The 13,587-nt window shown below is 38.4% G+C and overlaps 1 protein-coding gene across 1 annotated transcript in view; it reads right to left on the reverse strand.

Annotated features, from left to right (window-relative positions):
* LOC121885326 (atrial natriuretic peptide receptor 2) overlaps positions 1-13,587 on the reverse strand; it is a 63,352-nt gene that overhangs the window by 927 nt on the left and 48,838 nt on the right. The window contains exons 16-21 of the mRNA XM_042394686.1: positions 6,637-6,783; positions 5,731-5,854; positions 4,317-4,385; positions 3,938-4,112; positions 2,081-2,179; positions 760-851 (exon numbers count right to left, since the gene is read on the reverse strand). Of these exons, the coding sequence (XP_042250620.1) occupies positions 760-851; positions 2,081-2,179; positions 3,938-4,112; positions 4,317-4,385; positions 5,731-5,854; positions 6,637-6,783 (706 nt within the window). The remainder of the gene's footprint in view (positions 1-759; positions 852-2,080; positions 2,180-3,937; positions 4,113-4,316; positions 4,386-5,730; positions 5,855-6,636; positions 6,784-13,587) is intronic.

Raw genomic sequence — 13,587 nt, forward strand, 5'->3', positions numbered from 1 at the left:
CTGATCGAATGTGAGAATGTAAACTGAATATCTTTGGGTTTTGAATGTTGGTCAGAAAAATCAAGCTTTCCTAAGACATTATCCTGGACTCTGGGAGGTAAAGGACTTTTTTCACAATTTGTCATTTTGTACAGGGCCATAGCCAGGACCTTAGAAACACTGACATTTTCCTTCCTAAATGCTGTTAAAGAATTCTCCACACTGGCAAGAATGTAATTCTAGTGGTCTAAATCACACTAAACACCCTTCATTCATAAATCCCTCCATTATGGTTAATTTAACTTATTTATCTTAACTAATACTAAATGAAACAATACTGAGGATATAACCTGTGTGCCCTCAATGGAAACTGCAACCCTGATTTTAAACTATTGATCAATTAATCAAAATAATCAGACAAATCAATAATCATTTCGATAATCATTAGTTGCTGCCCATTCCATGAAACAGCTGGCAGCCCCATTATACAGTAAGATGTTAGTTTCCAAATTAAAATGTAGAAATATCATTCTGCAAACAAATCTTAACTTCATTCATTCCAATACAGATAAAGTCATTTCAAGAATTGTGAATCTCGAGTGTGGTGATCAGCCTTCCTGAAACAAACCGCACCAACAATAAATGTTTTTTGCACTGTGAGCGATCTTTATTCAGCAGTCACAAACAGAAGCAGGGCAGCCTTTGTGAGCATGATGCTTGCTCTTTTTCTTGTGTTTCAACTTTAACAGTTTTTTTAAGAAGCAAAGGAAGGCTGCTTACCTTCATTTCTACATCTCCTCGTAACTGAAGATCGAAGTAGCCAAACTCATCCAGCACTTCTTTGGTGGCTGAGGATACGTGGATCTTCAAAGCTGCAAAACACATCAAGAACACAACAGATAAGAATGAGAATCTTCACACAGTAAATGGAAAATGACAGCTCCAACAATATTTGAATTACCACCACACTGCTTTTATCTCAGGCCTCAGGACATAACTGAGAGGTGCGACGAGTAGAAGCATTCAGTCCCATCAGACATCAGCAGCTAAAATGCTAACAGTGGTGAAAATCTGCATTGTTTTATCCAATTAATGCACACAGTGCAGAGATGTGAGATGTGATTCCTGACTGTGAGGCTTCAGGTTGCACAGTTTATCGCTGGCTAAGGGCCCTTAGCTGTAAGTGCTATCAATTATTTACCAGTGGAGGCACAATACAGGAAGCGACTCAGTAGTTAATCAATACATCTGATGATTGGCTCGCAAAATATCCAACCACAGTTTCATAACACTAGGTCCTGTCGCTGCCAGTTAAGAACAGAAATGTCAGTGTAGAAAGTATTTGACTCAGCATGTCAATACGTCTTATTTTCAGCTTTGAAATCATGTTCTTACTGAAGAATGTTTCCATCCAACCACATTAGAAGATACTCATTTACACTTATTTCAGCAGATTTCTGTGCAGTATGTTATGTGTGCTGACTGTACAAGATTTAAAAAACTGTTCAGATAAGTGCTTATTTGTTGTTTACTGGAATCAATTGTTATCTTGGCTACAACTACTCTTCCTGTGGTCCATATAAAAAACAGTGAAATTAGCAAAGGTTTACACTTTTACATTTACTTACTACATGCTGTATAATACACAATAGTACACAGCACAATAGAATCACATCAGAACTAAACAAATCAACGGTAAAGCAAAAAATCACATCAACAAATCCCATGAAAAGACAAAAAACAATTCCTCACACGAGCACCAAGTATGTGTTCACTCGTAGCTGAAAATAGTTCCTTACAAATGCATTTCTTACTCCTGTTTGAGTAATATTTGCTAAAAACTACAGTGCCCAGCTGTTGTAGGAAAGTACTGAGCCTTTTTTAAAAATTAAACTATATACTTGGGACCTGTTTTTTAAGATTTACATCTTCAGTAGGAACCAATGGGATTGGGACTGTGTAACCTTGACTTCTCTACTGTGTTATTGGGAGTGACACAGACAGAGTAGAGAAGTCAAGGTTTATGATATAAAATCCAGCAGGCACCAGAGATGTCCAGGGTAAAACAAATAGAAAAAAAACTAGTGACATTGACACTCACCCTCTCCGTTGGACTCCATTCGAGATGCCGTGTTGACAGTATCTCCAAACAAACAGTATCTGGGCATTTTCAACCCAACCACACCAGCACAGACTGGACCTATAAAACAGAAGCTAAAGATAGTCACATTTTACAGCAGAAAAAAACAATAATATCTGGCATGCTAGACGCTGCTGTCATTTTCACACCACCACCTCAGTGAAAATATTTTTAAATAGCACGACAGAAGTGTGAGTGAATCGAAATTGTGCTTGGAATGCTTTAAATTACTCTGACAATGCTAAGTACCAGCCTACACACGCTGGTCTATTGCTATTGCATGTCAAGTGTCTGAATAAGAATATAAACAGTGCCATCATGAGCTGATACAGTCTAAATAGTGCGTCAGAAGCCACTCATAAATTACACCCAACTACTACTGAGGTACTACTGAGTGTTTATGTCCAGTCATCATGTTGGCATCCAATGGTGGGAAGTTACAAATCACCACTGCCCTACGCTTGATGTACACTCAGTTGCCAGTTTATTAGGTACACCTAGCAAAAAATAATGCAGGCTAATACAACAGCCCTGCAATAAATACTACCTTCATTAAGGTTCTGATGTTCAGTTTTTGTTGCAACTGTTTCAGAGAGGTGTTAGTTCAACTTATGGTCATTGTGGAAGCTGTAGTTTATGCTGCTGTTGAACTGCATTACATTATACTGAGAGATGTTTCTACATAGTCTACCCTCATTGATAGAAACAGGGCGGACAAAATATTACAAGCACATAGTAGTAGAAAAAATAACAGCACCGCAAACTACAACCAAGTAAGTGGATCTTGAGCTAAGATTATTTTGTCAAAATAATCAAAATGTTTATAGGCAAGGTCTTAACTTTGATTTATTATTACTATGAGGCAGGGCATTAACTCAAGCACATTTACCGGCATGTTGACAGTCTGGGGATTTCACAACAGTGTACTCACACAATCTGTCACGTAATCTAATGCCCTGGATCCACAGTTAAATCACATACACACATAGATACAAGTGCTCTATAAATAAAATGTATCATTATTATCATTACATAGATGGTGATAAGCATGTGAGATTACTATGATTAATTATAGGAGTTCAGTGTTGATGATTAAATATCAGGACCCACACTGTATTTAGTCTTAATTTAGGCTTTTTACAGGTTCTCTGTATATCTAGTTTTAGAGCACATTAGCCCTCACATTACACACATACTGTAATTACAGTTTATCTTAGATAGAGGAGATAGAGAAATGTGTTTTGGTTAGTCCAAGTCTTTTACGGAAAATTGTTGCTAATTCTGGCTGAATTTATTGCAAAACGTATTGTAACTCATATCAGATGTGAACCCTGGTAGACGGGAAAGAGAAGGGTCATACATGGGAAAACATGATGCTGCTTTGACTAAGCTTTCAACAAAATACATGGTTGGATAGATATTCTGAGTAAGTTCTCATAACTATAATATTCATGTAGCCTGATTCAGACTTCTGAATCACGGCCCACATCTTTGATTTGTTCAACAATTCAAAAAGGTCTGGTGTTGTGCTCATTACCAGCCGTTTCTCAGTGGGAAAACAACCAAGTCAATCAACTGTTGATTATTCTCAGTCTGGGTGGAATTAAGAATAGGATAGTCATCCTCCAGAGCAAGAAAAATGCAGTAGCTACGACTAAAAATGGAAACAGAAAAATGGCCAGACAAATGGCAACAAGCAGGAATGAGAGTGACGTAGCTGTACAGCTTATTGTAAGTGGATTTACAGATTAAAGAACTCATAAATCACCTTGGTGCAGACGTGCACAGATGCAGGTCAGCGTGAGAGTCCAGACTCACCTGTGTGTATACCTATCCTGAGTCTCAGCTGGTCGTTGGGTCTGTGTCGGATCTTGAAGGTTTTGACCTGCTCTAACAAAGCCAGCGACATCCCAGCGATCTCTCTGGCATGGAGTTTCCCGTTCCGAACCGGCAGCCCTGACACCACCATGTAGGCATCGCCAATGGTCTCCACCTGAGGGACGAATCATAAGTGATCAAAGCGTCAAGAGAGAAAAAATACCTTCTTCTTGTCATTTTGCCATTGTATGTACTCAAACATTTCAGTTGCAGATTTTAACATAAAGTAAGAGACAAAACTCAGCGCTGACTGGACACAAATGAACAAATTCTTGCATTAAAATCAGTCATTGTAGTGACATTGATAATCCTGATTTACCTTGTATACGTCGAAGTTATCGATGATGGCATCAAAACAGGTGTACAGATCATTAAGCAACGTAACAACCTACAGAGAGAGAGACATGACAGTTTGGATTATGTGACCTAACTAAAGCAACAGTACTGAAACATTTTTAACTTATTGCCTGTATGTCAACTGAAAGCATTGTGAGTTCACTGAGAAATGTAAAACTGTAGACCGTTAATCCAACATTTGGCACTGGGGTTTGCATTTGTTAAGAGGCTGACAGATTGAGAGGTCAGTGTGTCTGCTAAACCTCACAGTCTCTCACATTATCTGTGTCTGTCTGTCCCTGGACGATTGCCCGCTGTGGCTTACCGACAAACATTTACAACATCATGAATCAAATCCACAGATGGAATATTACAATCTGCCATCCCTACACCTTTCAGCTCTATACAGTATATCGTCTATGCCCCCCTCGCTTTTCAGAATCCTGCTTTATTTATATACAGTTATTACCGTCCACTCACAGCAATAACTTTAACAAGCGGCAGCCAAGTGATGGGTTTTTTTGGCCCTGTTCGTGTCCTGACAGGAACATCAGCAGACACTATTCAGGGCTCCAAAAAAAGTTCTGCAACCTCATCTGTATGTTTTTCAGGCAGTAAAAAACAAACATTTTATTAAGTTTTTGATTTACTCTTAATATTCTCCTAAAAAGAATTGAATATCAAGAAGCTATAATTGAATATCAATCAAAGATAAGACCACAATAACACATTATTTACCAATAATCAATGTTTAAAATCACCTGATAATACAGTCTAATATTTTGTTGGGCTACCATTATTATAAAATCATGACAACCGGTTTCATCATACTGTATTATTTACTATAATATGATTAAAAGAAATACGTATAAATGCTAGAAGTAGCATTCACATTGTTTCAGTTGAAGACCCCTGACTTGACCCCACACTTCTGAAACCAACAATCACTTCTGAGTGATTCACAGGGAGTGGCATGTTTACAGTTATGTTGTTTTACTGATGCTAGATTAAATCTATGAGTTTTCTTAAGAGGCAGATACTGCATGTTGTGGCACAATGTGACTCAACTCTGCGTCAACACACTCTTTCATCTAGCAGTTGTACTATTCTGAGTTGCAGTCCATGTGTGGGAACACACACTGTGGGAACTATGAAACACACTGTAGGTAGAAACCTGATACGAGTGAACACTTTAATGCATGAATAGAGAAAGAGAATTCACTGTGACTGATCACGACCAGAGATATTAGATTAGCTTGATAGATTTTGAGGAAAGAGAGAAAAGGAGAACCTGTTAGTTCAAATCTTTTGATACATTTCACCAAACACACACAGAAATCGAGTAAAATCACTCATCGGAGGTGAGCGCGGTGACATATTGATTGCAGGCTGTGTACCTGTAGTGGTGTACTCTCTGCAGACATGGACGTGAAGCCCACGATGTCACTGAAGTAAATGGTGACGCTGTCAAATGCTTCAGCCTGCACCGTCTCCCCTCGTTTTAGCTGCTCTGCTACTGAACTGCGTGCAGAGAGAGAGAGATGTAAGGTCATGAGGACAGGTTCAGAAGAATCAACGGAGGATCAGAGGATACTCAAATGACTAAAGAAATGTGAAAAAACAAGATCAAACAAGCAACTGCAGGTTCTCAGAGGTGATGAGAAAATGATGTTTGCTTTGTTGCTGTCAGGTGAGCAAATTTAACTAAGACTTGTCTTCCTAAAACATAATTACAGAACAATCGCCTGGCAGGTTTAAATAAATGTCAGTTTATCTTCATGTTCATTTTCTCTTAAGCAAATAATACCAAAGGCAAAAACAGTGTGGCAGAAGTCAGTTAGTCTAATTCACAAGCGCGGTGAGAAATGATATCTGTCCTTTCTCACAGATCTTAATGTCTGTGTATCTGGATGCCTTTGGAGGAGGGAAGCAGGAAAAAGGGGATAAATGTCTGAGAAAGATGAGATTTGCTACTGTTGTGTTATCCAAATGCCTACACCCACTATCATGTCTGTTCTTCTGTCTCGCCTTAATGAGCAGTTTGCCTGTCAGCTCTCTCTCTCTCTCTCTCTTCACTTTCATCTACAGTGAGATCACACCACGGGGAAATGTGCATCTTTTAATAAAACGTGGTACTGGGAGGGATTTTCAGTCTTAAATTAATACAGGGATTTAACACAATTGACAGAGTGTCATTGAGCTACGACTGGTAACATTCATTCTATCTGCAGGGTTCACGTTAATTGGAGTTTGAAGCTTTTGGGGTTGAAGGACAAAAGCGTGAATGTGTCATTTTTCCTTACTGTGGTAAAATTTGATAGAGGAGATTTTCGGCTTTCCTTTTCTCCTCCAGGTAGGCTTGTGTTCGCTCTTCCACAAGGTTCTCCAGGTTATTGGCGTACTGCTCCATCCTGGACAGCAGGTTGTTAAGAATACTGGTGCTGCCCTCCCTGTGGAAAACACACAAACACACACACACACAGAGTAGAATTAGGGAATATCCACACAAATCCCCAGTCAGGTATAATCATACTGGTACCTGAAACTTTAGTTACAGTAGTATGGTGGAAAATTCATAGTGTAACTTAGTGTATTAGGAATGTGTTCATATATTTCTTTTACACTTAAATTAAGTAGTGCATCTGCTCTGGTAAAAATAGAAGAGACTTTGATCCTCTCTAGGGACAGGACGGCCCGCCACCAGACAAAATCAATAGCCTGCCAAGCACAAACAGACAAAGTAATAAGCTGCTCTTTAATATTATTGTAGATAGTGATATTTTAGGTGAGTTACTGAGATAAATAAGGAAAGACCAATGAGATTTGTAAAAAGCATCAGGAGACGTGTTCATCTCTAAAGTATAAATGACACTGTATTGCCTGACAATGTTAATTGCTCTGCGCAGAATAACTCAGGTCTTTGTTCCTTCGTCAATTCAATAAAGATTTTGATTTGATTTGATTTATTGATTGGGACAGTGTGCAGTTTTAAACATTAAAGACAACTTAACCTTTGAACGCTTTTTCGTTTTCTAAAAGTTCATTTATTTGCCACCACAGTTGTTTATTAGTATTTAAAGGAAACACTGTAGTCACCAAGTTCATTTATGGACCAAGACCTGGGACCAGGACAACATCAATGAAATAAAGTCTGACTTGGCAAGAAACAGTTTGTTTTCCTCCAAATAAAGTGGTTTAGATAATCTGGATAAACTGTTTACAACCTGTGTGAACGTCTGACTGCTCGTTTTTCTTTCACTGTCTGTTTGGTGCATTAAGTAAAAAGAGTTATCTAAACTGATAGAAATGATTACACGATGACAAAAATAACATCCAGGTCGGAATAAATCGGAATTTATCTTTAAGTTATTTGTTATCAGCACTCACATGTGTTCATCATGTAAATTATAAAGGCTTTGTGAATCAGATATGAGGGACAAACTATCCATATTTTACAAATTTCAGTTTATTCAGATTTAAATTGTATTTTAAGCAAAATGTAGCAAAAAAGGAACACATATAAAGAAAAGAGTAAGAACTTCGAAAGGTAAAAACTAGTGTTTGTATTTTATGTTGATGTTAAAAGAGACCAAGCCCAAGGATTGACCCATGTGGAACCCCAGAAAAAATGTTTTGTCTCAACAAATTTTAACTACTGAAGAAAACATCAGTAGCAGTTGGTGTCCAGCTGATGGAAACAGCACAAAGAAAAACAAGGAATGACAGACTTAAACAGTTTAGTGAGGAGCACTAAGCACTTTTTGCTGTTTGATAAATACAGCTGTACATAATCTCTGCAGTGGCTTCAGAGGTTTATTTTTACTTTTATGTTGATTCTGAAAATGTATTAATCTGCATGTGGTTGGTTGTGTTTGTTTCTTTTTCATTTTGTCCTTGTAAATCACTTTGTAATCTTTGGTTTTGATAAGTGCTGTATAAATAAATGTTATCATTGTTAAATAGCTGTGGAAAAATTCAAATTATTCAGAGTATTTGAATAGCTTTTCCTCCTCCAACATGGCCACCTGTGTCCATTGGCAACCACTTAAAAAACAAGAAACTCAGTCTGTGCAGAAAACAGGTAAAACACCAGAAATGCATATGTCTGTTTCACTGTGATTTTGAGACATTTGTTTGTGAACGCACAGCAGCTGTTGTTGTCTTCCAACATGGAGAAAAAAAACAGTCCCTCCAAACATTCTGTGAAAGGTCTATTTTCATCCCTACTGCTGCGATGGTAGCGTTTCACATATGTTTTATAATTATATAATACACAATGTTGTATAATGTGTTTGTCTCAGGTGATTTTCTAAATTCATATTCTTACGCACGCACACACATGCATGTACACGCGATCGCTTGTACCGGAGCGTGAACGCGAGTCATCCACACCACCATGACGGTTAAAAGCATCAATGTCTGGCATTCTGCCATGTTTCTTCTGGGTCACGGATCCTACACACACCCACATGTTGTTTAAGTTTAAAGTACAAAACATCAGAGGGAGACATGAAAGACAGTTATGAGTATCAACGCACTGAATGCAATCACACAGGGCACGCATGGTTTACTGCACTGCACATCACTGACATCCATATTTTCCCACCATTCATCCAAACTGATACAATAATAACAGTAATAACTGTCTCTATGGTGAGCCTGATGGGAAAGAGATAACACTCAAAAAAATCATCATTTCAGTAAGTGATTTAACCCTGTATCCTGTCTAAAAAACCTTATTCCTCCGAGAGAAAGTGGGGAAAAAACATCCCCGTTCGTTTATGTGTTGACAGAAGGATATCATAGAAGCTTGACCAGTTTCACTGAAATTTAGTGGACTGTAGGCTTGACAGACAGCAGAAGCACTTTCTGTTTTAACTCATTTAGGTGCTTTCAGACAGCGAGCATTTACCACTCCATCTTTTTCCAGTGTAAACACAACGGCCACTGAGGTCAGCAGCAGCGACCATGAGAGAGGTCAGCCACTGGTCTTGTGAATGTGCAAGGTTATGTGTTCAAAATGTGATTCTCTCACTGGACCAATAAAAAACATTAATTAATCAAACTGCTGTTTAGCTACATAATGAGATAAAGGGGTCGGTATACTCTGTCAGAACTGCTTGTCGGATGTTCAGATATCTTCATTCACAACCAACTTCCCATTTACACCCAAGTAAATGATAAATGATTGTTTACTTGTGTGTAAATGTACCACTTCTGTTAAGAAAAAAAAGCTACACTCAAACGACTGTCTCACAGTTTAAACCCTATTTTCCTTGTAGTTTGCTCCAAAATACAAAGTTCTTTCCAGGAGACACAGAAGCGCAGAAAGTAGAGAATGACTGACTCAATTAATCTGCAATTAAATGAATGAAATCTGACTGACTGTGCAAAATTTGATTGCATTTCCCTCTAGAGGTGATGCTACAGCTACTTGATGAATTTAAATAAATTTAAATAACTCTGACCTCATGAGTCTGAGTCTCCTGGACAAAGCTCTAATTTTCCCAGGCAGGATTTACATATTTTCGGGAAATCGTGACCACCATGGGCCAGTCAGCATGTTTGTCTATCACCATGTATTTTAATGCAGATCTGGGTCCAGATGCAGATTGAGAATTTAAAACATTTTCTACTTGACTGTGCGGTCTTGGCAGAGGTACGTGCCCTCTGAGTTCTCGTTTACAAAGTGGATAAACATGCTTCGAGAAGTTACGTATTCCTCATATATGGACTGATGGGCCTGACATAACCAGTTTTTAGTTAAGAATGAAAGAAAAAATAGTGATACCATGTAAAAAAAAAGGGAAGATTTCAATGCAGAACACAATGTAAAGTGAGCAGTTTTTGCAGTATACTGTGAGCAGTGAACGCAAACAGTGAGAGAGTTGCACGGTGAGAGGTCAGCTATTCACGGCGAGTGAAGTGTCAGCTCTCTGTGCGGGTTAAACCGAACCGTTTACTGCTGAACACCCCTCTTGTTACCGCGCCCTTCAAGCCCAAGCTCATACACACACACACACACACACACATACACACACACCAAAAATAACAGCCCATCCATCACGTCATGTCAACAACATACATTTACCTAATGAAAATAACCGGCAAACAGTGCATTAACGTGCAGGTCTCTGTGGTGAAGGGCTTCATACACACGAGAAGGGACTTTGCATGCTCGCTGTCAAGAGCATCCTTGAGTGCTTCTGCGGATATCAATCATACAGACCCTCTCTACTCCGAGCCACTCCAAATGGAAAGCTATACATCACCGGGCTTGTCCTGCAGTGACTTACAGAGCAAACAGAGGAGAGGTCACACTGAGAGGAAAAACACACCAAACACACAGATCTGTTTATAGATACGCTTCCAAACCACCTGTTTTAAGACTGCTACTCCACCAAATCAACAAATGTATGGTTGTACTTTCATAAAGCTGTCACGCTGATCCTATCTTTAAAGAATCATTGCTTTTGATCGACTTAGTTAACTACAAATCATGTGTCCTTTACGTTTCTTCTGACCACTTATCATATAGTTTAAATAAAATGGACACTGAGACTGAGTAGTCACTGGTCTCCATTAATACCTTTTACTGTAATACTGATTAGAGCTCCAACTAATGATCATCTTCATTCAATCAATTCATCTACCAGTTATTTTCTTGATTAATCAGTTAAATGTTTTGTTTATAAAATGTCAGAAAATAATGAAAAATGATCACAATTTCCTAATTGCAATACCAGATTGCTTATTTTGTCCAACTAACACTGAAAAAACAAATGATTTGCAGTTTAATGCCAGAAAAAAAAAGACAAAGAAAAGAATAACAATAGGAACTAGAACTTGGAAATGTTTGGCATTTTTGACTTGAATGATTAATATGGACGTTTGATAATTATAATTGCCCTTTAATACATTTGCAGTGACTGTTTTGTCTGTAGTACAACACATTTATAAAAATATGATGCACAACATTTTGACTTGTTTTCATAAAGGAATGGCTCAGACTGGATTATCCTGCACTGTTTAGTGATACAAAAATATTTATACTGTTTATTCATATTTAGGGACAATAACTCTGTCTGGCAATTTTGGACCAGTAGAGTCTTTGCTGTTCCAAAAGCTAGAAGCCAAAGCCTCAACAGCTAAAGTGAGTTAGCGTTCCAGCTACGTGTCTTTCTTTAGAACATAGATGAGGCCACTATGTTAAACAAAATTCTACTACGCTCTTCTTTAAGATACTTAGCAATCAACACTGAGTTCACCTTTAGAATAAGAATGAATGATAATAATATTGAATAACTAAATCAAACGTGTCAGTCAAAGACAGACTGATGCATTAGCTGTGTTTTTCTACCTGAACAATCCGTCATCATACATAGCCAAAGCTGGATTTGTACACGTGTACAGGCAACAGCATAGCTATGTAACCTCCACACATAGAGAGAAGCAGATGAAGGTTGTTGATGACAACATCAGGTAAGATGAAAGACAGCTCAATAATATATTCTTTTCAGTAAAACACATGTAACAAAGCCATCCACTGGAAGCCTGCTGCTCGCCACTCTACTACAGTGGATGAAAGAAGATGAGCGTGGTTACTCAGGCTGTTGATTGCACAGCAGTTGTCTCCTATTCAGTAGCGAGACTAGGTACACATTCCCATCATCATTCTATCTCACAAAGTGAATGAATGAATGCAAACACAATAACTGCGTGGTATATAAATAAAGCACAATTCAGCCCGATCATGTATGACACATCCGTTTAGCGTTGCCATGGTATCGACAGGTGATATTTGACGCTGAGCTGTAAATCACTTCCTTCGCCGGAGGCAGCTACAGCAGGACCACTTGTACACTTTGACACACAAGTTTATTTCCATCTTAAGCTAAGCTAGAACACGACATTTAGAAGCAGAAAGCTCCAAGTTGCCATTCAGAGTAATGAACCATGACCCATGTTTTGATCTCCATGTCACAACTCACAGCACAGGAACACTGACCGCAGCCAGCAAGCACAACACTTCAACCTCTGGCAGCCAGAAACTGCATTGAGTCAGCCAGTGTGCTTAACCTCCTGAACCTTGATTTTACCCTCAAATATCCCCTTTAATACTCACATCCTACTGTCTGACAATATCACACTTACATATTTACACATGTTTACGCTTCTTCCATTTTCAGCTGAAGCTGAAGTAAATATTCAAACCTAATGTTTATAATGGCTGCATTGTTACATCAAACTGACATATTCCAGTTGTCTTTATGCACAGTTTTCTCCACATTTCCTAATTTTTTGGCACCATATTTGGTTTTTTTTTAACCTTTGGGATCTTGACTAGAATTTAAAGTTCAGTTCTGTGGGTCTGAACAATGATTAACCACCTAACATGCTTTTGTAATGATGGAAACCCGCCACCGTGTCCAGCTGAACTTGAATCTTTTCTTTTTGTGAGAATTTAGTTCAAGCCACCATAAGTTACAAGCGCAGGGTGAAATAAATGAAAAAAATACAGTACAATGAATCAAAAGTTCATGTCATGTTCATTTCTGCTCTGCAACACATTGACTGGAAACTTTGAGAATGAATTATTTTACTTTTTTCTCCTTATACTTTCACTGGAGTGATGTAGTAAGTAAGTAAAGTATTTCTTCCGGGTTTTTCAGTACTTTTCTACTGCTTTCTATACAAAATGAGAGTATTATCTCCATGTCATGTTCCTACAGAATGAATTCTATCTGTACATATATACTTGTATTATACACTTTCCCAAACAGCTTCCATCAACCTAGAGTTCAAACCCAAGAATGTGCTATGAATTGTGTATTTCCATGAGCCTTTTTTTATGTGTGTGTGTGTGTGTGTGTGCGTGCGTGTGTGCGTGAGTGTGCGTGTGTGTCACTTTGTATCAGAAGGGGATGCTTCATACAGTAACTCTTCCTGACAGAGCTGCCCTACTCGAGGGAAAACATGCGTGCCTCTTTTCTGGCGTCGACAGACAACTTAAAACCAAAATATGCGTATGAATGATTCATGGGATCATTGAAAACAATACCAGAAACATAGACTCATACACTCCCCTTTCTCAAACACACGCACACACTCACACACACACACACATGCTGAGATGGAAAGGCAGCAAAGAACACTTCCTGTCAAGAGCTGCCTGTCAGGAATTACAAACAGCCTTTTATCTAAAATTGTCTCCGTGATTTCCAGGACATGATCCTTTTTACTGTTTCTCTTTT

This window comes from Thunnus maccoyii, chromosome 19 (assembly GCF_910596095.1).
Source record: "Thunnus maccoyii chromosome 19, fThuMac1.1, whole genome shotgun sequence".
NCBI lineage: Eukaryota > Metazoa > Chordata > Actinopteri > Scombriformes > Scombridae > Thunnus > Thunnus maccoyii.